Source organism: Peromyscus leucopus, chromosome 8a (genome assembly GCF_004664715.2).
Source record: "Peromyscus leucopus breed LL Stock chromosome 8a, UCI_PerLeu_2.1, whole genome shotgun sequence".
In the NCBI taxonomy this organism is placed as follows: Eukaryota; Metazoa; Chordata; class Mammalia; order Rodentia; family Cricetidae; genus Peromyscus; species Peromyscus leucopus.
Window position 1 is genome coordinate 49,575,022 of NC_051085.1, and position 25,572 is coordinate 49,600,593.

The following is a 25,572-nucleotide window of genomic DNA, read 5'->3' on the forward strand; positions in this document are numbered from 1 at the left end:
CACTTTGCTACCCTTTGGTTTACTGTACACGGCATACAGATGCATCGCTGTCGCCTAACTTGATGCAGAGAGCCCTGCTTGGGAAATCACATTTCCACAGAGTTCTTGTGAGGCCCTCCAGGGCGTGAGCCGGAAACTCCCGTGCAGGATGCTAGCAAAACTGACCTGTTACCCCGCATCGACTTGCAATGCTAAGCAGCAACCTGGGCCTTGCCACCTAACTCCATCTCGGCCACCGTACTGGTCCAGAAGGAAGAAGGGATAGTTAGGAAGCGCCTACGCGCCGACGCAACCAGGGTGCAAGACGGGGGAAACTGAGGTCTGGGCGCTGAGGCGACAATCGGTACGCCGCCCAGGCCTTGGGCAGGTACCTGGCGCTCGCCCCGGGCCCGCAGCACTTCCTGTCCCGCGCGGGTTCGGTGCTCACGTGACCCGGGGCTGGGCGGAGAGTACCTGAATCAGGACGTCACGTGGGAGGAGGCGGGGCAGGGGCGGGCCGTCCCCGTTCACGTGACGGCCGCGACCGCGGAGCGCCTCCTCGCCGCACTCCCCCTGGGCTTCACTCTCGCTCTCTCCCGCTCTGCTTGCAGCTTCGCCTCCGCTCCTGCGGCGCGACCGTGTCCCAGACGCGGCCTGGAACGGCCAGCCGCCGTGAGCCCCACGCCACGAGCGATGCGGGCCGTTCAGCCGGGACCCGTGCCCTCCGGGCCGCGCGTCGCGCTCCTGCCGCCGCCGCTGCCGGTGCTGCTGCTGCTGCTGCTCGTGGTGGCCCCGGCCTCCGCGCAGGCCCAGGCCCCGGCCCCGGACTTGGCCGCTCTGTGCAGGTGGGTGTCCCGCGTGGCGGGCGCGGGCCAGGGGGACACGCAGACGCCCGCCCCTCCCCGCCCCCGCGGGAAAGTTGCCCGCGTGGTGGCTGCGGCGCCGCAGGGCGACGCGCGGGGACCCGCGGCTGTGGCGCTAACCCACGGAGCCCCGTGCCTGGCCACTTGTGGCTGTCATAAGTCGGGCGGCTTTGTGCGACTCCCGCGGCCGGGTCTTCCCCCCCCTCGGAAGTTGCAGGGAGCGGAGCTACGGCTGGGCTTTTGTCCCACTGCACGCACGTTTCCATTGAAGTTCCAGCCGCGGGGCTTCGGAGATGTCCCCTCCGGTGTGCACTCTCCAGGGAGTGCGAGCCCACGCGATGGCTTTGGAGTGGGGTTGTGGTGGTTTCAGATTGATCCCGTCTATGGCACTTCTCCTTTTTCCCTTTTTAAAGTCGCTGTTTGTCAGTGGGTGATGCTTTTTCTTCTTTTGATGGGGGTTGAGGGGTGGTCATCTGGGTTGGCTTTCAAGACTTTACCCTTCAGGTCTCCCAGGCAGCTTCCTGTCTGGTTGCTCGCTCACATGATGTCATTGTCTCCAGAGTGGATTATTCTAGTAGTCTTCTGCTCTGGGAATCAAGGTTGTATAATCTCCAGTCTCCTTGAAGTTTGTTGGTGTTGGACACAGACTTGTGGGCCTAGGGAACTTCCAATACCAGGAGTTAGGGAAGGGCCTCCTTTGTACTCTTTAGGGTGATGGGAAGTCAGACCTTTTCTTGTTTTTAAAACTTGGCTAAGAAGGAAGCGGGCTGAAAATCTTGAAGCCAGCTTTTACCCTTGACTTTCATAAGCCAGTCAGATATTTCTGAGCCAAACTTCAAGTTTTTGATGTTAGTTACAGGCTCCTCTTTCCCCCAATGTATCAGAGAGTTTTGTTCTCACCCAGAGTCCACAACTTGTAGGAATCATTAGTGTAGAGCCAACGAGGCAGCCCAGACTTCTTTTTCCGTTTTGGAGAGTATTTGGAGGCAGCGCCCGCTGCACTGCGGTTTATAGACCAATTAGCTGCCCGAAGAGAAATTGCTGTCCCTGTAACTTCATAATATGGAGGAAGGTTGCCCCTTAGACAATAGGGGGGCATTTAGAACAGGAAATTTTGGATTAAGGACTGCTGTGACTTAAGAATTAACACAGCTGGGCTAGTGCTGTGGAAGTCTTACTAGTTAATTGGAATTTGTTTCTTTTGAGGGGGGTGGTACTGAGGATCGAACCTGGGTCAGGCGTGCTAAGCAAGTAATCTACCACTGACCTACAGCCTTTCCTTAGGATTCTATTTTTACATTATTATTTTTAAAGAGAGAGAGAGAGAAAGAGAGAGATGTATCTGCCATGCAGAGGCCCGAACAGGATCTCAGATCCATTGGAGCTGGAGTTACAGGTTGATGTGAGCGGCTTGTCTGGGTGCAGAGAACTGAACTTGGGTCCCCCGTCTCCAGACCACTCTGCGGCTATAGGAGAATTCATTTCTTTAAAAAAAAAAAAAATTAAAAATTATTTTGACTTTATTCTGTGTGCATTCGTATTTTGTTTGTGTGTATGTCTGTTGACCACATGCTTTCATGGTGTCCTTGGAGGCGATCAGGTTCCCTGGAACTGGAGTTAAAAATGGCTGTGAGGCGCCATGTGGGTTCTGGGCATTGAACCTGGGTCCTCTGCAAGAGCAGCAAGGGCTTTTAACTGCTGAGCCGTCTCTCCTCCAGCACCCTAGAGTTTGTTTCTTTCTTTTCTCCCCCCCTCCCACCCAAGACAGGGTTTCCCTGTGTAGCCCTGGCTGTCTTGGAATTCACTCTGTAGCTGGTCTTGAACTCAGAAATCCAACTGCCTCTGCCATGCACCACCACCTGGCCTAGAGTTTATTTCTTCATAGGTTAAAAGTTGTCCAGGAGAACTGATAAGACAGACACTGGTGTCTCGGGGCCACTCTTGTGCACGGTCATCTCACCAGCTTGGCTTTTGGCATTCATATCTCGTGGGGGTGGGGGGTGGGGGGTGGGGGTCCTGGTATACTTAACTTGGTAGACCGAATGGCCTTTGTGGCCGCATACCGGGGCCACCAACACTGTGGTATGGCTTTGCCAGTGCTAGCCAGGGTCTAAGGCTTTGTTAGAGGTGCCCGCCATAGTCTTAGACTATCTCTAAGGTGGTTCCTCTAGATTTCCTCAGGGAGGGTGATCTTCCCAGTCCTTCACATCTGTCCCTGCCTGTCACCATGCTCCATGTGTATGTAGAAACTTGCTTGGAACCAATTTTAGTGTCTCTTCCAAACTTAGTATGTACTTTGCCATGTGTGTTCCTGTTTAGTTTTGTGTTCTGGGAGATCAGATCAGGCCTGGGACAAGCTGGGCAGCTGTTTTCTTACTGAGCTGTACCCACAGCCCTTTAGAATTTCTTCATGCTTTTAACCACTTCCTGGGAACGTGGGCAGTTACCTGAGTACTGTGAGATAAAGTCGCCTTCAAGTCCCCTAAGGTGATCACATGTGTAAGGAAGGAGGTTAGCAATTCTTTCTAAACCCAGTGTAAGTCACATCAGTATCAAGGGAGCATGGTGTGTTTGGCCGTTGTTTATTCTCTTCCCAGGCTCCATGGCTGAGATGTAAATAGCCCACACGGCTCTCCTGAGTGAACAGTAGACCCCTGTAGTTGGTCCCTCTTTGTGTTTGTTTCTGTCACATGGAGGCGAGGACTATTCCAGGTGTTTGTAAACCAACTGAAACAGACTACCTTTTCCTTGCTAAAATAAATAAATAAATGAATGGACGTGGTATGGTTTGGTGCCCAGGGCAGTTCCTGAAGTTGTTATTTCTGTAAAGGTATTGGCGTGCCCAGGCATCACGGGGCTTTCCTAAGCCCGAGCCATAGGTTCTCAGCCTCTCTCTCCAAGAGAGGCTAATTTTCAGAGTACAGTAGGGAAATCCTGGCCTATTTCTGGGGTGTCGGGTTCCGAGCTTTGAGATGAGCTTGTGCTCTGACCACTGGGATAGGGGTGCAGTTCCTACTGCATTTTAGCCTTGGGGAGGAGTGAAGGGGGGACCCAAGTGGAGGGAACATTTAAGCAGCAGGTCTTGGATATTTGCACAGTGGACAGGCCTGCTCTGAGATGTGTGTGTACAGCAGACATGGCAGAGGCACACAACTGCTTTCTCTCTGAAGAGACTGTACGTACACACATTGGTACTGGGCCCTGACTGAACCTCGGGCCTCATGCCTGGTAGGGATGTCCTTTATCTGCCAGCTGCGGCCCTTTGCCTTTACCTTTTGAGACAAAGGCTTTCTAAGTTGCCCAGGCTGGTCTTGAACTTGCCATCCTCCTGCCCCGGTAGCCAGGATTCCAGGCACGACTTGGCTTGGTTGATAACACATACTTGTCAAATGTCTGGGGGACAATGTGCTGTGGAAGAAGTTACTCAGGGGTCTCTCAGGGTGTGGTGTGCTAGTAGAGAGCGCGTGTATAAAGGACTCCCTTCGTGAGGCCTGTTGGTGGCACTGACCTGGATAGTCTGGTGTAGGGAACATGTGAAGGTCAGTGGGGCAGGACAAGTGAGAACAGGAGAGGGATAGCAGCCAGGCAGTGCAGAACCACCAGACGGGCCTGAGGGACGCTCTTGAATATACTTTAAACTTTGCAGGATGCCATGTTACACATGTTCAGTGCACGTCTCCACCCTTGATTTAGGTGTTTACAGTATTCTTCACGGGGGAAAGCTTAGCAGTTGGAACTGATTATAAAATATGCTTGGTCTAGTGGGTACCTACTTTGAAAAATTTATACAGGATGTGTTTTCTCCAAATTGTTTGGGTATGAATGCTGGAGAGTTTTTATTATATTGAGGACAAGAGAATAATGAAGCCAGCTGGGAGTTGCAGTCAGTTTAGTTGCTATCTCTAGGGAGATTTTTTTTTTTCCCTCCTGCAATTTTTCCAAAAGAACAATGCTTATATGCCTAATTTGGGCCACATGTTAGCCTGGATCACATCCATTTGTGTGCATGCATTTCTTTTAACCATAAGTGTGTGTTAGCTAGGATTGTTAATTATGGTGACGTGTTTTTTTTTCCTTTTTGACAGGGTCTCATATGCCCTTACTACGGCTCACTGTAGTGTAGTTGGGGGTGACCTTGAACTCCTGGTCCTTTTGCCTTTACCTTCTATTAGATCTTAAAACAGCATCTTTCTTTCTTTCTTTATTTTGTAGATAATAATTTGTCTTTTGATCCCTTAGCAGTTTGTGTTTATCACATACTTGCAGAAATTTAGGAGTTTCTAAGGTGTTCAGAGTCAAGTCCTTGGATATGTGTGCTGTGTGTCCCCCCCCCCCCTCCCTCCCCTCCCTTTCTGTTGCTGTGATAAAACATCACGGCAAGACGGTTTATAGCTAAGAGTTTATCTTGGCTTTAACTGTAGCTGTAAAGGAAAGCCAGCCTTGTTTCCTCCAGCAAGGCCATACCGCCTAAGCCTCCCAGATGTCACCAACTAGGGACCAAGCAGTCACTATGAGAGCCTACGGGGCCCTTCTCATTCTAATCACAAGACCTGAGAAAGCGTGGCTCGTGGCAGAACTTGGCTATTGGAAGGCCTTCCTGTGCGCTGCAGGGCGTTAGGCAGCCCTCCTGGCCTGGACCCAGCACGCGCCAAGGCTTTTTACCCTCACCCGAGTGATATAGAGGAAAATGTCTCCAGATATTTCAGATCCCCTAACTAGGAAAGTTTCTCCTTTTGGGAATCACTGGGTACCCCAAGGTCACAGAGATTTTTCTCCAGTGTTTAATTCTAGAATCTTGGTTAAATTTTTTGTGTATTGTGAGGAGAAGGTGAGGGTTCATTTCCCCTGTACGTGTTGTTTTTTATTTGCTGTCCTGATGTGGTATGCTGGCGGAGTTGTGGCCCCCCCCCCCCGGTTCCTTTGTGTAATGGAAATGGAACTCGATTTGTAGACCAGGTTGGCCTTGAACTCACAGATATCTGCCTGCCTCTGCCTTCCAGGTGCTGGGATTAAAGGTATGCTGTAATTTTTCTTTACTGTGTTCTCAACTCATTTTTGTTATCAGGAATATGACAGTTTTATGGAATCAGTCAACTTTTTTTTTTTAATGCATTGGGATCAGTTTTATGAACTAGACATTTTCTATTCCATACATTTTTTGGTAGAACTTAGTAGTAATGTTCTAATAATCTGGTACTTTGGGGAAGGAGGGGTAGAATATGGGGAGGAGCTTGAATATGGTGTCAGTTATTTATTTATGTTGAGGCAGAGTCTCCTGTGTAGAGGAGCAAGCCTTGAACTTGGGATCCTCCTGCCTCAGTCTCTGGAGTCACAAGCATTTTTTACCTTACCCAACATTTCAGGTTTACATTCTTGTCTATTTAGATTTCCTGTCTTTTCTTGAGCTAGTTTTGATAATCTGTGTTTTCCTGGGGGGGTTGGGGGGAGATGGGGAGAGATGAAGAGAGAGGGAGAGAGGGAAAGGGCACGTGCAAGTGTGTGCATGTGTATGTATGTGTGTGTGTCTCTCTATGGTGTATGTGATGTGTCTGACTTGTGTGTGTGTGTGTGCCTCTATGGTGTTATCTGTGTGTGGTCAGAGGACAACCTCATGTACCTTTTATCTTTTCTTTGAGACAAACTCTCTCACTGAGTGCTACTCTACCCAGGCTAGCTGGCCTCTGAGCTTCCAGAGACCTTCCTGCCTCCTCTACTCCGATCCCCTTCATCTATGGGATTATCAGTATGCTGCTGGCTTTTTAAGGTGGGTTCTGGGGCTCGAATTTACCTTCTCACACTTGTAAGGTAAGTACTCTGCTGACAAAGACATCTTCCCACCCTCAGAATTTCTCTAAAAATTAATTAAAGACAGGATCTTGCTGTCTATCCTAGGCTGTCCAACTTGGGATCCACATCTTTAGTCTTCGAGTGCTAGCAGTCAGTGGTTTTTGTCATCACACCTGGCTTTTTTTTTTTTAGATGGTTTCAAAATTTGTATGTGTATGAGGTGTCTGTTCTACATATACGTCTGTGCACCGTGTGTGTTTCATGTCTTTAGAGTGCCTGGAAGAGGGCGTTGGATCCCCTGGGACTGGAGTTATAAACAGTGGTGAGCCACCATGTGGGTGCTGGCAATAGAACCTGGGTCCTCTGGAACAACAGCCAGTGCTCTTAACTTCTGAGCCATCTCTACAGCTCCTAAGACATTCTTGACATTAACTTGTGCACATCTTCCTTCACTGTATTTACCAAAGGCTTGTTTACATTTTAGTCAATTCAGAAGAACTAGTGTCTTAGTTAGGATTACTATTGCTGTGAAGAGACACCATGACCATGACAACTCTTATAAAGAGAAAATATCAAATTGAGGTGGCTTACATTTTCAGAGGTTCAGTCCATTATCATGATACGTACAACATGGTGGCATGCACGAAGACATGGTGCTGGAGAAGTAGCTCAGAGTCCAACATCTTGACTTGCAGGATGTGATCTGTCTTTCTGGGCATAGTTTGAGCATATATTAAGACCTCAAAGCCTACCTCCATGATGACACACTTTCTCCAATAAGGCCATACCTACTCCAACAAAGCCACACTTCCTAATAATGCCATTCCCTTTGGGGGCCATTTTCTTTCAGACCACCACATTCAACTCCCTGGCCCCCAAAGGCTTATAGCCATATTATAATGCAAAAAAGTTTAACTTCAAAAGTCTCCATAGTCTATCATAGTATCAAATTTGATTTAAGAGTCCAAAGTTCAAAGTCTCTTCTGAGATTCATGCAATCTCTTTACTGTAATCCTCTATAAAATCAAAATAAAAAGATCACACACTTCCAACATGTAATGGCACAGGATATACATTACCATTCCAAAACACAGGGAAGGGAGCATAGTGATGGAATACTGGACCAAAGCAAGACTGAAAACCAGCTGAGCAAACTCCAAACTCTGCATCTCCATGTCTGATGTCAAAGTGCTCTTCAGATCTCCAACTCCTTTCATCTTTGTTGACCGCAACACACTTCTTTATCTTGGGCTGGTTCCACTCCCTGTTAGCAGCTTTCCTTGGCAGGTATCCCACGACTCTGGGATTTTTAATATCTTGGGGTCTCCAAGGCAATCTAGGGTTCTCCTTCACAGTTGCATGCAATGACCTCTCTAGGCCTCCATTCAGGGACACACCCCTGACACATGCCTGGCCTCAGTGGCTTTCCAAAGTCTCAGAAGCAAATTCCATAGACCCTTTCTTCTATCTTTAATTCTAAAGCCAGAATCACGTGGCTGAAGCTGCCAAGTTCTGCTGCTTCCTATAGGGAGCTGGAACATGGTCCCCTTGTTCAATTACATCTTCACCAGCTTTCTGTTTTCCATGGTTTCCTTCACTGCCTAAGCTTGGCTGGCCTTGAACTTGCTCTATAGACCAGGCTGGCCTCAAACTCTGCAGCCTCTGCCTTTGTTGAGTGTTGGGATTAAAGGTGTGCACCACCATACTAGCTGTAAGCTTTTCATTAATTCCTTTTCACAAGTTGGAAATATAGGTGAGTGGGATCTTGCCCTGAGGTCACTACTTCCTTTATTCAATTTCTTTATCTGTTATCTCCTTGAACACAGGGTTTAGCTCTGTTACACTTCCTGGTTCTCCTTTTCTCAATCTGTAGGTTTTCTATTTTTATTTGTTTAGCTTGCTCCTTTTCATTATATCTTTATCAGAGTTAACACTAATAACCACATGACAGAGTTTATACTAGGCTGTTTTGAGATTTCCTCTGCCAATGGAATTAATCCAAAACTTCACTTTAGCCTCAGGCAGACTTTTTGGACAAGGACAAAAAGCAGCCACTTTCTTCACCAAATATCACAAGAATGATCTCTAAGCAACATACTAAGATTCTCCCCTAAAACCTCTTGAACCAGGCCCCCCACAGTTCAAATCACTCATAGCACCACTGTCTTCCATGTTCCTACTAGGATGGTTCATTAAGCAGCACTTAAATCATTAAACTGCTTTTCTAATTCGTAGTCCCAAGGTCCATATTCCTTCAAACAAAAGCATGGTCAGGCCCATCACAGCAATACCCCACTCCTGGTACCAACTTCTATCTCAGGGTTTCTATTGCTGTGAAGAGACACCATGACCATGGCAATTCTTATAAAGAAAACATTTAATTAGGGCTGGCTTATACTTTCAGAGGCTTTGGTCGATTATCATCATGGTTCAACATGGTGGCATGCAGGCAGATATAGTGCTGGAGAAGTAGCTGAGAATCCAACATCTTGACTCATAGGAAGTGGTCTTACTGGGCGTGGTTTGAGCATATATAAGACCTCAAAGCCCACCTCCACAATGACACACTTTTTCCAACAAGGCCACACCTACTCTAACAAAGCCACACCTCCTAATAAAACCACTCCCTTTGGGGGCCATTTTTTTTTTTCAAACCACAACTAGTATTCTGTTTCATGCACTATTATCACCTTTTTTCTGTTTTATTGATGCCCACTCACTAACTTTCTAACTAATATGTTTAGTTTAATGGAAAACTTAAATCTTTTTTTTTTTTTGGTTTTTTGAGACAGGGTTTCTCTGTGTAGCTTTGCGCCCTTCCTGGAACTCACTCTGTAGCCCAGGCTGGCCTCGAACTCACAGAGATCCACCTGCCTCTGCCTCCCAAGTGCTGGGATTAAAGGCGTGCGCCACCACAACCTGGCTTGGAATGTCTTTAGGCTTTTAAGAGTGCTTGCTGCTCTTGCAGAGGATGTGGTTTGATACCCAGTAATCACATCAGGCAAACTCACAACCATCTATATAACTCCAACTCCAGGGGATCCAGCGTGGTACCTGTACATACACACACACCTAGGCATGCATACATACACCTAAAATAATAAAATGTAAGAAATGTTAGAAAAAGACCTATCTTTGTGTTTTTCCCTGAGGCTCACAGCACTCTTAGAGGTTTTAAACTTCATGATTCCATTTTCTAGTATTTAACCCTATACAGAATTCCAAGTGCTATGCTTTAGATGTAGGTCTAGGTCTCCAAAGCTTCACTGTTGAAATGTAAATACCCATCGTGAGGTGTTAGGAGGGTGGTGTTCAGAGATGCGGCCTCTGGGAGGTGATTAGGGTTAGATGAGATCATTAGTGTGGAGCCTGTGAGGACAGGTGCATGTGTACCCCCATACTTGATGAGTGTGACACTGCATGTACTGGAAACTGTGGTGCTCTGGCCTCAGATCTTCAGAACTAGGAGCCAGAACCTGGCCTGCCTCGGTCACTTCTTTACGGTCAAGTGTGCTGACCAGTCAATAAATGAATTTTAGGGTTTCTTAATCTTTTTCACTGTGGCCAGTGAATGCAGGTCAGAGTTACTAGTTGTGCTGCCCAGCTTCCTCCGCCCTCAGTTATGCCTGCTCTACTTGATCCTTGTTTACACCTTGTTCATGGCTCTGGTGTTTGCCAGTCTCCTAGGGGCTCTGCAACTGCCTTGTCATGTAGACAGACTCACAATTTCATATCTTTGATGAGGTCTTGGGTACCAAGTCTAGCTTTAAACTTGATATGTAGCTGAGGATGAAATTAAATCTTCTAATCCTCTTGTCTCTACCTACAGGCATTTACCACTACACCTAGTTTATGGTTTTATGCTGGGCTGGGGTTCACGCCTAGGGTTTTGTGCATACTAGGGGAGCACTTTACCAGCCAAACTGCATCCCCAGCCCTTTGCCCTCACCTCATTCTCCTCCCTCCCCCCCCCTCTGGCCACCCCCCCCCCATGCCCTTTTTGAGACAGGATCACTCTACATAGCTTTGGCAGCCCTGGGATTCACTGTATAGACCAGGCTGGCCTCGAACCTACAGAGATCCACCTGCTTCTGCCTCCTGAACATCCCATTTATCTATTTATCATTTGTTGCTTTTTTTTTTTTTTTTTTTTTTTTTTTTTTTTTTTGAGACAGGGTTTCACGTGTAACCCTTGGCTGTCCTGGAACTCACTCTGTAGAACAGACTGACTTAAAGAAATCTGCCTGCCTCTGCCTCTGAGTACTGGGATTAAAGGTGTGTGCCACTATCACCCAGCAATTTTTTTATTTTTGAGACCTGGTTTCACTATGTAGCCCATACTGGCCTTGAACTTAGGATCCTACCTCAGCCCCTGAATGTTGGGGTTACAAGCAACTAGTACCATGCCAAGTTTGCCTGGCTCTATCTTGTTCCCTTGGGCCTTTTCTTTGGTTATTATCTTATGCTCATGTTGCCCTGACTCTGGGTGGCTCCTGGTTGTGTTGTTTACTGAAGATCTCATCTTGGACATCTGTTGTCCCGTGCAGCTGTTCAAGGCAGGGCTGGAGCATTTGTTGGAACTTGGCTATAAATTGTTTTGGGGGAGATGGGAGATGGGTAGAACAAGCCAGGGGCTGGTCCCTCTTTGAGCCTGAGGAGGTCTTTTCTTATTCTCCTGGGGGGCACCCACCCAGTAGGGCTGTTCCTGCCCGGAGGCAGCTGCTGGCCCCTGCTGACAGTTGGTAGAGCAACTGGGGCTGCTATTAGCAGTCTGTGTAGGCTCTGCCTCAGACAGTTCTGGATGATGGACCTGGTGTCAGGCCATCTCTGGGTCTTTTTTCCTCCTCCACACACAGTTAGTTACCTTACTTATGTTTTGAGACTGGCTCTCTTTGTAGTCCCAGACTTGTGATCCTCCTGCCTCCGCATCCTGAGTGCTGGGATTATAGGCAGGGGTTGCTATGCTTGGCTGAAGCCACTTTTAGAAGTCACTGTCTCTGTGGTACCCCTTAGTGGCCCAGGAGTTTCTGCCTCAGTTAGTGAGTGCCTGCTTGTCAAAATTTCCTTTTTCGGAAGAAAAGGGTCCTTTCTGAAAAGGTTTTAAACTGTGGGTTTGTGGTTCTGCAGTCCCACCTCACACTCAAGAGTTCTGAGATCTGAGTTAGAAGATTGCAAGGCTATTTCCCAGCACAAAACTCCCTGGCACACTAGGTGTGGGGTTGGGGCAGGTGCCAGATCCAGGTGTCCCATGTTGGGCTGGGCCCTGTGTCTTTTTTTTTTCTTTCTTTATCCCACTTTCTGGAAGCAGAAGGAGGTGGTGGTTTTTTGTTTTAATTTTTAATTAGTGTCTCTGTGTAGATCAGGGTAGCCTGCCTCTGCCTCCCAAGTGCTGGGATTAAAGGCATAAAGCCCTGTGGTTGTTTATCTATAGTGGGAAGCGGGAAGGCCTGGCTGACTTAGGTACCCACCAGTTGGCCCCTGCCATCAGCTGGACTTCCTGGCTCCCTGGGGGTTGGGATTGCCTGCTGTAGGTAGTGCCCCAGAAGTTAGTGAGAAAATGTTTGTCACTTCACCTAGCCTACAACTGCAAACCAGCTGTTGGTGGGGAGGTTTGGAGGCCAAAGACGGTGTCATGTTCTATTTTGGTCTCTGATAGCGTGGAGGAAAATGTCACTGTCCTGTCCCCATGCGTGTGAAACCTGCCTTCCAGGTCAGCCACTGGCCTTTGGCAGGAGTTTCCCCTTGCTCAGTCAGTGCTGGAGGGCAAGTTCCTCAGGGCCTGATTGACATGCAGGTGTTGGAGCTGCTGGCCTAGCTGTGATCTAGGGTAGGGGACACCAGGGAATGTTAGGCCGTGTGCAGCCAGTCAACAGGGGCCTCCAGCTTGCTTCACCTCCAGTGGCCAGAGGTAAGTGCAGAGGTGGGAGGTAAGTCCAAGGTAAGTGTAGAGGTGGGAGGTAAGTCCAAGGTAAGTGCAGAGGTGGCCTTTTCTGCTGAACCTTTGGGTGTGTGCTGTCGCAGAGCTTCCATGGGGCTACTGAGTGGGTTTGACTGGATGGAAGATTGTTCCAATTCCAGCTGACTCCAAAATCCTCTTCACTTTTTTGGGCAATACTGGGGTTTGAAGTTAGGGCCTGGATTCCAAGGTGGCAGTACTCTGCCTTGAGCTGTATTGCCAACTCCCCCCCCACCCTTTTCTTAAACAAAAACTTTGAGGCAGGGGTCTCACTGAGTTGCCTGAGACAAGCCCCAAGCCTGTGCTCTCCCTACCTTAGCCTCCACTGCGCTGGTTTTACAAGTCTGTGCTGACAGGCCTGGCTATCAGCCACACATTTTAAAGCAGATGTTTTGTGTGGAAAAACTCCCTACTCCTCCGCCTGGCCTGCAGATAGCACACCAAGCCACCAGACCAGCAATGACACAGAAGAGGGTTTCTCAGAAGTGACAAGGGCAGTACCCACTGAGTCATTGCCATTGTTCCCTGGGCTCCCTCCTCTCACCTGACCAGCGTGGACGTGCTACTTTCCATTCTGAAGCGAAAGCCAACATCTCTTCCTGTTGACTCTTAGAGGAGGCAGTGTGAGCCAGTGGTGGTGTCATGGGCCTTGGCGTTCTTAATAATGTGAGAGAGGATTGAGGGGCCCACAGGGGAGGGGGGGGGTCCTGAAAGGGCTCGGAGACAAGGGTCCACTGTGCCTAAGCTCTTTGGAAAGGTGATGATGTAAAGGGAGCCTGGAAGGAAGTGAGGGGTAACCCGCATCTAACAGGAAGGAAGAGCCTTGCAGGACTCTGCCTGTTTGAGACCAAAGGGGTCAGTGTGGTGGGAGCAGCCTGCTCAATCCCGTGTAGGTGGGTGCAGGAGAGATGGAGCTATTGGGGGATCAACATGATGTGGAAATTACGAAGCTGGGCACAGTGGCACTTGGCAAGCTCAGGCAGGAGGATTGCCCTGAGTTCCAGGTCAGCCTGAACTGAAAGGAGTGAGTCTCAGAAACAAACCCAAACCCCAAAGTCTGATGGGTTTGCTTTTGTGCAGAGTGGCTTGTCTTTCAGGTCCCTAAAGCTGGTGACAGTTTTGCTGCCAGGATGCAGTGGGAAGTGGCTATGCTTGGGGCAGAGAGCATGGCAATTCCCTGCTGTGGTTGGTCACTTTCTGTTCTGAGACTGCAGGCCAAGTTACATCCAGGCTCTGTAGTTTCACGTCTCTAAGAATGGGGGAGATTGTGTGCTCCTTGAGAAACAATGAGGAATAAGTGATTATGTTCACAAGTCTCGAAGGGCGTGCCCCAGGTGTGTCATTTTGAGATAGTCTCCTGTCACCCAGGCTGGCACTGAACTTGCTATATAGCCAAGGTTGACCCTGAACATCTGACCCTCTTGTTTCCATTTGCCCAGTTCTAGAATTACAGTTATATGTCACTACTCTTGTTTATACTGTGCTGGGCATTACTGAAACCAGGGCTTTGAGCATGGTAGTTAAGCACTCTACAACTGAGCAACATCCCTAGATTCCTTCTTTTCTAACTAGGATCCTGTGTACCATTTCCCATCACAGATCTTTGTTTTTGGGGGGGGGGGCGGGTACTGAGGACAAATCTAGGCTATCACCCATTGAGGGAAATGCTCTACCTGCTCTACCACTGAGCTTTAATCCAGCTCCACTGCACCCAGATCTTTACTGTCTGGGATGAGAGCATAATCCTAGTTACAGGTAAATGCATTGATTTACACAGACACAGGAAACCAACATGGAGTAGGACTGAAGACTCAACCCTATCCTGCAGCCTGTATGGTGGAGTTGAGCTGGGCAAACCCATGTTCTGGGCAGTTCCTGGTGGCTTTGTGTCTTGGGGGGCTGGTGTCATTTGTTATAGTGAAAATTGTGAGAATCACAGTCCTAGCTCCTGTGATGCTGGGCAGTTCAGGTTTACTTGGCCACTCGGTGGTGGTGGCTGCTAGTGCCTGGGTTTCAATAGTTGAGGGTTGAGGAGGCTCAGCTGCTGCCCCTGTCCTGAGGAGAAAAACAGGAAGAAGCTGTCTGTCTGTCTCTGTGGTCTGGTGTGTGTGTGTGTGTGTGTGTGTGTGTGTGTGTGTTTGGCTATGAAGTGTGTCCCTTCTCCCTTCCCCCCAACAGCTTATGTTTTTGAAGCCTTGGTCTCTAGTGGTAGATGAAGTCACTGAGAGGTGGCTGGTTTACCAGGATGCTGTGGAACAATCTTTGTACACTGTAAATATGTATTGCTCTCATTGTTAATAAAAAGCTGATTGGCCAATGGCTAGGCAGGATTTTCAGGGCAAAGAGAATGTTGGGAAGAAGGGCGGAGTCAGAGAAGTTTCCAGCCAGATGGAGAGAAAGCAGGACATGCAGAAGAGGTAAAAGCCATGAGTCTCAGGGTAGCACATTGATTAATGGAAACGGGTTAATTTGAGTTATAAGAGCTAGTTAGTAATAAGCCTGAGCTATTGGCTGAGCATTTGTAATTCATATTAAGTTTCTAAGTGGTAACTTGGGAACAGCTGCTGGGACAGAGAAACTCTGCCTACATCAGGGCTTTGACTTCATCAAGGGATTAATTCACAGATACATTCACAATTTCATAGAATGATTGGGAGAGGATAGGAACTTTCAGAGGTGGTGCCTAGTTGGAGGAAGTATACCATTAGGGACACATCTTTAGAGGCCATCTTGTCCCATGCCTGTGTGTCCTGCTATCCCCACTTCCCTCCCTCTGTTTTGTGGATGCCATGAGGTGAGTGAGTAGTTTCTCCCATCACATATTCCTGTTGCTGTGATGTTTGGTCTCAGCTTAGGCCATAGCAGTGGGACAGCTGACCATGTACTGAGACCTTAGAAACCAAGAGCCAAAGTAGATCTTCCCTCTAAAATTATCTCTCACATGTATGTTACAGTCATGCACAGGCTGACTAGCACTGTATGTGCATGTATGTGCCATGTCTCAGCGCCCCTGGAGTTCTAACTGGAGGCTTAGATTCTTCAGCATACTGGTGGGTGTGGCCCAGGACAGGGTGTGGCCCAGGACAAGGGTCTGCCCTCCCTTCCCTCCTCAGCCCCTTGCCGGTGTCATGTGGCAGTTGTCTTTGTGTGTGTGTGTGTGTGTGTGTGTGTGTGTGTGTGTGAGAGAGAGAGAGAGAGAGAGAGAGAGAGAGAGAGAGAGAGAGAGAGAGAGAGAGAGAGAGAGAGAGAACTTGGTTCTTAAGCAATCTGAAGCCTTCTGTTACATCACAACTCTCAAGTGCTGTTCCTCATCTAGGTTCCTCCCTATTCGTGACCTTTTGGGTTTGCTTGGTTTGTGGACAAGGAAGTTGGGGTTCAGAGAGTATATGAATTCTACTCCGCCTACAGGCTGGAGTGCAGGGGCAGGATTCGAGCCCAGGTTTGTGTGGTCTTCATTGTGATTATGGTTCTTTTTCAGAGGTTCCTCTCTCTCACCCTGCCTCTGCTATAACTCACTATGACATGGTTCAAAGACATTATTGGGCCCTGGTTGCCTGCCAGCCCTGGTCCCTTAGCCTCTGAAATGGACTTAGGTGTCATGGTTTATTTAGGGGTTGAGTCTGGATCCTTCCTTACCCTATTGATTTTTGCTTCTAGATCCTGTGTAGCTCTAAAGCAAACTGATGCCTGACACTCCCATGATCACCCTCATTTTTTTGAGCAGGCTTCCTATCTTGATCCACAGTCTTGTGGTTGGTTAGAATAGGAAGTGAAGTACTTCCTATGATCCTGAGCCCTGCCTGCTGTGTCAAACTCATGTGTTTCCCAGTGTCACCGTCTGGTCAGGGGTGAATCACCCTGCCAGGCCAGATTTTGTCTTTTCAGGTACACAGCCCACAAGGTCCACTTGGGACCATGTCTCTTCCTGATCTCTCAGGAGAGACTTGGTCTGGCTTTTGGGGCCAGTGTGCTGCATGTGTGAGCTGAGACGTGATAAGGTATGGTAAACAGGTGACAGCCTTCACACGCTATTGGAGGATTCGGGTACATACCTCCAAAGCAGAATCACATTTGGAAGTTGAGGTTGGAAAGTTTCCATGAGTCAGACCTGTGCTCACTGGATTAAGAAAAGCACCCTAGCTAGTACTGTATGTGTGTCTTGCTGTGTGGATCACCAACTTTTTTTTTTTTAAATTACAGTTTCATTATGTGCTTGTTAATTTTAGGATCGATTCTGTCATACCTGCTTTGTGTGCTGATAATTATAAGCCAGTGATTAGATATTGACCAGCTACATGACTGTCAAGTGTCATCTCAAGATGCATAGGAGCTGGGAGCTAGGATGACACCCAAATGTGAACGAGGAAGAGACCAAGTGCACAGGAGATGGTACCCGTGAGAAGGCAGAAAGAGACCCACTAAGTGCAAACAGCTTGACTATAGAAGTATTAGTGTGCACACACACTAGTTACCCTGTTGTGTTTGTGTGTGTGCAGGTATGCAGATGGAAAGGCCAAGAGAGACACTCGGGTGTTCTTGCCTTCCCTCTTTTTTTTTTTTTTTTTTTTTTTTTTTGGGTTTCTTGAGGCAGAGTTCACTTTGTAGATCAGGCTGGCCTCGAACTCACAGAGATCCACCTGCCTCTTCCTCTCAAGTACTAGAATTAAAGGTGTGCGCCACCACGGCCCAGCTTCCCTCTAGTTTTCACAAGGTTCTTGTGTTTCTCTGTTGTGTATACTAGGCCTCTATCTCCTGGAGAGGTGTTGACACTTGCACTAGGTGCTTCTGGGACTTTTTGTCCTAAGAGTCTATCTGTGTGGGGTCGTCCTGCAACGATCCTACCATCAGAGTTTCAGAGCATACTCAGGCCTTGTCTTTGGATCCTTCTTGCTCCTGGACAGGCATGTGGAATTGGCTCAAGTGCCACCTGGGTAGATTTGCTGCCCTTGGCTGCCTGGCCACCATTGGGTGGGTTTGGTGGGTGGCACTTGCCAGAGTAGTAGGAGCAATTTCTTGTCTTTGCCTTGCCAGTCTGTAGATTGGCAACATCTTTGAGGATATTCAGGAATTTAAACCAAATGAAGTTAAAGTGGAACCTCATAGCCACTTGAGGCAAGTTCAGGAGAGGACTGTTGCTCGCAGACTGAACTGTGCTCAGTTTTTCTAGGGAAGTCTGCACTCCGCCCACGTGCTTGCTAACCACTCCTGTGGAAGGTGTTTCCAACAGCACATGCACTTTTAAATCAGAGATAGCTCATCAAAGTCGTGTGTGTGCCGTCTGCCCTTCTCCAAGTTACTGACGGCTGTGTGTGTGTATAGTCCATCTAAAGGAAGGGGCCTGGGTGAGTCTGAGGGCGGGAGAGAGGATGCCATCTCTGCTCAGAGTTCCACTAGCTTAGACCCCAGTGACCAGGCCAGAGGGAAGGCACTCTGCTGGGCGAGGAGTCTGTTGTGTGGTTTGGCAGCTCGAGGCCAGGGCCCATCGAGCCTGCTGTTTGGCACTGTGTGCTTGGGCTTAGTGTTGCTCCCAGGGTTTCCTCCAGGTCCACGTGAGTTTTGACATACACAGGAAAGGGAGTTATATTGGGTGTGCCTATAAAAGGATGACTTTAATGTTGTGTTATTGAATAAAATGGTAGTGTGCATGGTATCTGTGTCACATCTGTGATCTTAATGGCTTGTCTGTGCGCGTGCGCGCGCGCGCGCATGGGTGCATATATATGTGAGACAAAGTTGAACTCAAAGTTTTAGAGAGCTTTTCAGTGTTGTCATGAAACTAAATATTTTCTGGAAAATTTAAAATACATTAAAAATTTAGACTAAATGAGACAGTTGACCCTAGTGACTCAGCTCTCATTCTTGGGGCTCAGCTCACCTGGGTTTGTTCCTGGCTTCCACTTCATAGCTAGGTGGCACTGGAGGAGGTCAGGCTTACCTGAGTCTTGTGCTTTGCTTCCTAAGCTGAGGAACTGAAGGGAGTTGAAGATGGAGCCAGTGCTGGGGTGGGTGTCCCTTAGGGTTGGTGCTGCGAGGAGGACGAGCCTTGTACTGAGACACAGCCCAGTGGCCTGGTGTCCTCCTCTACCTCCTTTTCCCTGGTACTGAGGACTGGAAGGAGGGCCTCATGGATGCTAGTATGGAACAGGCTCTATCCTTAACGGTCTCCTCAGCCCCCCTGTTTCCTTCCTAATGTTTTTGTAAGTAGTAGCTCCCTGGAGCTGAAGTGCAGGTGACCTTCAGGTGGTTGTGGCAGAACTTAACTGAAGAGAGCAGTTTTTGTATCCCAGAATCAACCTGTTTGTAATGGAGCTATTTGTGTTGAGTTCCTGACTTTATCTCCCATGTGCTGGAGTTAACGTGCATGTACTTCCATTCCTGGTTTATATATGGTACTTGGGATGTAACTCAGGGCCTTTGGATTAGTTACTTTTTGTTGCTGTGACCAAGGCAACTTACAGAAGAGTTTTATTTCCGCTTGGGTTCTAGAGGGATACTCTGTAATGGTGGAAGAAGATGGCAGTAGATGGCTTGAGCAAGACACATTCCATCTACAGACATTCCATCTACAGGCAGGGAGCTCTGAGAACAAACTGGAAGCTGGGTGTGGCTGTGAACTCTGAAAGCCTGCCCCCAGTGACATGCTTCCTTCAGACGGCTCCACCTCCTAATGTTTCATTACCCACCCAAGAGCACCACTAACTAGGATCGTATCTTCAAGTGTGTGTGCCTGTGGGGCACATTTTTCATTCAAACCACTGCAGCACACCACACAGTACGCTAGGTAGGCACTGTACCAGCTGAGTGATGGCCTTAGCCGAGTCTGTCCTTTTTCTCTGAACAAGAAATAAATACCGACTATGTTGGAAAAAGGGGTTGTGGATTATTTGTGTCCCTGCCAGCTAGGGTTGCGGAGGCAGGAGTTATAGTCTAGAGAACATGTGTCAGGTCACAGATACTGCGAAGCCGTGCTAAGGACCCCACTCACATGCCATTGCCTAACAGTGCCACTGTGGCAGGGGGTTTCTAGGGTTGGGGCTTTTCAGAGGCGAGGGACCTATAAACTAGTTTTTACAATGAGATGGGGAATTGGGGGTTTGGCTTGCTTTTCTTAAACTTTTCTTCCTTTTCTTTTTGAACTGATATCTTGCTCTTTAGCCCTGACTAGCCTCAAAATTGTGGCGATACCCTTGCTTCCACTTCCCGACCACTGAGATTGTAGGTGTGCACTGCCCACTTCAGGCACTGTTGCTGATTTTCAAAACCAGGGTTTCGCTAGGTAGTTCAGTGCGCAGAGGGCAGGCAGTTCTCCTTACAGTGGGGTGGGGCAGCGGGCAGATTCCGGGCTGTGTTTTCAGTGGACCGACCGTCTGTATCCCTGGCCTGTCTGTCCCTCCCTGCCCCACCTTCTCACTGCCCATTGAAGTCCCTCGGGTGAGATGGAACTCAGCGAGGAGCCCGTGACTGTGAGTGAACAGTAGAGGAGTTGTGAGCACGGCCCCTGGACTTCACTCCTGTCTGGATGCACGCACTGCGGAGGCGGTCTGTGCACTCCTCAGGTGTGATGAGACCTCCGGTGAACAGAGCTGATGGCCGTGTCCTCAGAACCTGGACTTCAGCCTAATGGACTGCCAGCCTGCCTGCCTTTTCTTAGTCTTCACTTGTGTGAACTTGGTAGAGGGTGGACTTCTGGGGGCCTCTCAGCTTACAGTGCCTTCTTGTTTAGCAGTGAACTGTTGCTGTGGGGTGGAATTCTAATTTTGACTATCCGTATTTGTTTCAAATAGAATTTTTTTCTAAAAGATAAATTTTCACCCCAGTTTGTCCCCCAGAGGTGTAACTGCACACTTAGTCTCCAGTGCCCGCATTCCCAGGTACCTTTGATAACAACCATGCTGATTTCTCAGCTTTTCACAGATTCCACTGTAAGAATGGTTGCAGCCTCAGATAATTGGGATAAAAACCTGAAAGAGCAAAGACACAGGGGAGCAGGCACAGTCACTTCCTACTTCTACCTTTCCTCAGTCCAAAAGGGCCAAGATCCTCTCTCTGGCCCGCCTTACTATTTTCTGTCTCCAGTCCTCCAAATCTCTATGGTTAATTTAGGTCAGCTAGTGGCTAGCTCTGCCCTCTGACTGCAAGCAAGCTTTATTTGTCAGAACACAATCAAAATATCACACAATAATTTATATTCATTTAAGTTTAAAATTTTAAATGTGACTTGGACTGTTTGTTTTTTGCTTTCTTTTTCTTTTTGTTCTTGAGGCAAGGACTCACTGTATAGCCCTAACTGTCCTGGAACTCTTACTGTTCCAGGCTGGCTTCAAACTCAACAGAGATCTGCCTCCCGAGCACTGGGATTAAAGGCATGGACCACTATGCATGGTCTGAAACGGACTCTTAGCTAGTCCAGGCTAGACCAGGCTTCACTCTGTAGCAGATTTTGTCCTTAACTATTGCTTCTCCTTCCTTGGCTGCCTGGGTGTGCATCACTGCACCATCACACTTGTCTTCAAACATGCAGCCCCTCCTTATTAAACACAGCACTGCTTGAAAAGCGCTGTCATGTATTTCTACCAGTCTTGGGCTAACTATAAAGTAGTTTTTTTTTCTTTTTTCTTTTTTTTTTTTTTTTTAAGGAATAAGAGTTTATTCTGGAGCCAAAAATGAATGACCATGGCCCAGGAACATAGATTTGGATCTCCCCAAATAGCATGGTCCACCATGGAAGCAGTTTCATGAAGTTTTTATAACAAAGAAAGTAACATCAAGGCATTTAAAAATACATTGGTGGAAACACGAGACAGCTATAGGTCTCTAATAGCATATTTAGCCCCTTGGTGGAGATAAGGTTCTGTCAAGTAGATACATTCCAAAGGTTTTTATCTGCTTATCTCAGGATGTTAGTTCTGACACAGTGGTGGGCAAGGAATGGCTCCTTAGGGGTGCTAAAGATAGCCCAAGATAAGTTTTAATTAGGTTCCGGGCACTGAGGTTTCAGTCAGTCAGTAAGACTTTGCAGACATAGCTTCTTTTCACAAATTCTCCTTCACAGTAGACAGATTATTTTCTGAATCTACGCAATCCCCCAGTTGACAGAGATGAACTGGTACACTCTGTACTTAGGAAATCATTGCTCTGTATTCCTTTCTTCTCCCCATCTTGAGATAACATCTAATTTTTCTGTCTTTATGAACTATAAAGTAGTTTTAAAGTAATAGTGCCAGGTCACATTATCTACGTGTTAGCTCACTTTCACTCTACTGCAGAACTAGTCTCCTGTGAGCTTCATGGAATGTTATTTCCGTTGAGTGACAGTGCACAGGTGCCAGGCCTGTTGGATTGTTTTAAGCAGCTGTAATGTTCGCTGAATTAGACCTTCTCAAGTGCTAACAGCCTGCAGATCGTTTGGTTTCAGTTTAGAAGACACTGTGACCGTTTCTGTGCTCTTAAGTAGTGTGACTAAGCTGAGCTAGCACATGTTCCCAGGAGCTGTGGGTTGAGTTTGATGGCTGAGGACATCTGCCTGGGGAGGGCTGCCGCCTGTGAGCCCTTCAATCAACTCCAAAGAAACTGTTCAAAGACTTGAGTAGGTAATAGGATCTGCCCTCCCTATTTACATCACCACTTCCATTTTGATCAATTTGTACGAAATACAAAAAAGTATGCCTTTCAGAAAGCAGCCTTTTCTCTGACTTGTGTGCAGTTCACTTCCCCCTTTTTATTTCTCTGTCTGGATTTCTTTAGATTTGATTCTCACTGCTGACTTCTTTTCTGTGGTACCCATAGGTACTTCAGTCATTGGGCTGTGAGGAGCAGCAATGGTGTCAGGCTAAGGTTTTCCATGAACTGCCTGCCAGCTTGGAAAAACTAATCACAGCTCCCAAATGAGAGATTAGCATTTTCTCTGCAACTCACCATAATAAAAATGTACTAATATCTTGCAAATTACTAGCTAAAAGTTTTAAGGAAAGTTTGTGTGCCGTGGCCTTTGCTCACTTCAGGGCAGGCGTGGCTGTCCCCCTAAGATGCTCTCTCCTTTTCTTCCCCTTCCATCCCTGAAGCTGCTACTGCTTGTCTGTCAGGGCTCAGAGTAATTTCTCAGCCTGACGGACCTGTGCCATATTCTTAGTGGTCCACTGGCTTGTCCTCACCGACTGTTTCCATTAGAGCTTGTCTTGTGCATATGTTCACTTATTTTCCTTCCTTCCTGCCAGAATGGGCCCTCCATGGGGCCCGGGACTCTTGTCATTCTATACCTTGTTGCCTTTCTTATTGAACATTTAGGAAACCCCCCCCTCCCCGTGGCTGGGCCTCTATAACTCCAGCACTGGGGTATAGGGGGTACTTAGACAGAAGGATACACTATGAAACAAATTACCACTACCACCCCCACCCCTAGCCAGAGGAAGAAGAAACAGGCTTTATTGATGATTTTCTCTGGGCCAGCCAGCGTGCTGGAGTGATTTTCTCATGCATGATCCTCATGGCTCTGGAGGTAACTAATCTGTTTGTTGAGTAATCACTGCTTTAAACCCTGACGTCACCCCAAAGGCCTGGCACTTAAGTAACCAGTTTTTCAGGTTTGCAGTAGCTTAGTGGCCACAAATTCCCAGGACACTCTGTCACCTGCCAGATGTTCACACACCCCTGCTTTTGGGCAGGGGGCTCCGACTGGACCCCAGGCCCAAGGTTAAGTGAGTTGCTTGCCCATGATGCTAGGAGTGCTACCTAGCAGTAAATTCTAGTCAGGGAAGGGCACGGACAGTACCAGGTGGCTTTGGGGTAGCCTTTGCCCTGGTGCCTGGGAATGGGAAACCCTAGGCATGTCTCTGGGTACTTCTGTGCGGCACTATTCACAGGGTCACATGGTCAACTGGAAATGAGTGGGAGCTGCCTCACACCTGAACCTCCACTCTACCTCTGGGTAGGCTTATCCCGGCAAGTCTGATTAGTCTTTCTTCCCCTCTCTCATCAGAACTGTTGAAAGTTAACCAGGGTTTTCTTTGTGTGTGGTCCCCCCCCCCCCCCCAACAGGGGTACTCTCTGTGTAACAGTCCTGGCTGTCCTGGATCTCACTCTGTACACCAGATTGGTCTTGAACTCACTGAGATCCGCCTGCCTCTGCATCCCAAGTGCTGGGATTAAAGGTGTGCACCACCACTGCCCTACGTGTTGAAGCCCATTCTCAAGAAACTTCTTACCCACTCTCTCCCTTTTCTCTTTTTACCCTTGCTGAGGAAATGAACCCCAGTTTATAAAATGGGCAAAGCATTCTCCTAGGAAAGAGTAGAGGATTAGCATAATTACTTGGGCAGAACCAAAAAACCCCAATGATTTTGTTGCAGGTGTTGAGGCTGATGACAGCAGACAGTCAGAGTGGGTTCTGCAGAGCTCTCTAGCGTAGTAGCTTATCAGCCTGCAAGTAGACCTTGTCTGCGAGTCAGCTCAGGTCCAGACTGTAATCTGTCAGAAGCAGGCCTGCTTTACACATTATAGCCAGTTTTAATAATAATAAAAAACTTGAGGTGGGGGTGGAGCTTGCCTAATATGCAACCAGGGCCTGGATTTGGCCCCTGACCACGTTAAGTCTAGGTGTGGTGGTGCAAGTCAGTGATCTCAGCACTCAGGAGATGGAGACAGGGGCATCAGAAGTTCCATCAACAACAACAACAACAACAAAAAAGTAAAAAGCTTCAGAGTTAAAGATAATCCCTTAGAAGAACCGGAGAGCGAGCGTAGCAGTTCAGAGCCCTGGCTGCTGTTCTAGGGGATGACCTAGCTAGGTTTGATTCCTGCACCCCATAGTGGCTCCCCAAAGCTTGTAACTCCAGTTCCAGAGGAACTGACGTCCTCTTCTGGCCTCCTTGGACACTGCACATATGTGATACACAGATATGCATGTTGGCAAAACACCCATACATATAAAGTAATAATTCAAAACAGAACACAACAGTCTTTGGGTCTTCAGCACTCTGGGGTGACTGGACTGGCCCCATCTCACATAGCGTGACTCAAGTAGTTGCTCTAATGAATTAATGTTCTTAGAATAAGGATGGGTTTGAGCATTCTGAGGTTTTCCTAGCCAGGTGGCACTTGGTGGATTCTATCCTGGCCACTTTTCAAAATGTTTGCCACATTTGACTTGTTATTTTTAGTTAATGAAAGTGCCTTCTTATGTATAGTAGTTGAAGCAAAAACGGCTAGAATGTCCAACTGGAGAGAAATTGTCAGATCAATGACATTGACAAATTGTCTTTCTTCCTTTCCAGCTACACATGGGAAGCTGTTGATTCCAAAAATAATGCTGTTTATAAAATCAGTGTTTGTGGAAATGTGGATCTTCCCGGGTGTGGGCCGACAAGTGCTGTTTGTATGTCTGACTTGAAGACAAAAACTTTTCGATCAGTGGGTAAGTAAAGCTCCATTACGTAAACATACTACATGGCTACAGCAGTGCACACAACTGTATGGTTTATATATAATATAGACTGTTAATATAGTGTCGAACAGAAGACATTTTCTAAAAGATTATTTTGTCTGTGTGTTTGCCTGCGGGTCCAGGTTCCTGCTGGGCCAGAAGAGACCTAAGATACCCTGGAGCTGGAGTTAAGGTGGTTGTGAGTCCCCAGGCATGCATGGGTGCTGGGAATTGAACTTAGTCCTCTGGAAGAGGGCTACGTGCTTGTGCCCGAGCCACTTCTCCAGTCCATAGATGTGTTTCTGTTGGTTTTCTTTTTTTGGTTTTGGATTTTCAAGATGGGGATTCTCTGTGTTGTCCAGGTTGTCCTGAAACTCTCTTTGTAGACCAGCCTGGCCTCAAGTTACAGAGATCCACCTTTCTGGGATTAAAAGCATGTGCCATCCATCACTACCCAGATTTTTTTTTTTTTCTTTTTAAATTAAAGATAGGTGTTCTCAGGCTGGAGAGATGGTTCAGAGATTAAGAGCACTGGCTACTGGCTGCTCTTCCAGAGGTTCTGATTCAAT

General features: G+C 47.7%; 1 protein-coding gene and 1 long non-coding RNA gene across 2 annotated transcripts in view; one reads left to right on the top strand and one right to left on the bottom strand.

The window, feature by feature from the left end:
* The window catches only part of LOC114691370, a 45,200-nt gene that overhangs the window by 17,630 nt on the left and 1,998 nt on the right, over positions 1–25,572 (bottom strand). The gene's annotated exons all lie outside the window — the stretch shown is intronic.
* The window catches only part of Igf2r (insulin like growth factor 2 receptor), an 89,402-nt gene continuing 64,375 nt past the window's right edge, over positions 546–25,572 (top strand). Inside the window, 2 exon segments of the mRNA XM_028866666.2 lie at positions 546–824; positions 24,855–24,994. Coding sequence (XP_028722499.1) covers positions 673–824; positions 24,855–24,994 — 292 coding nt within the window. The 5' untranslated portion in view covers positions 546–672.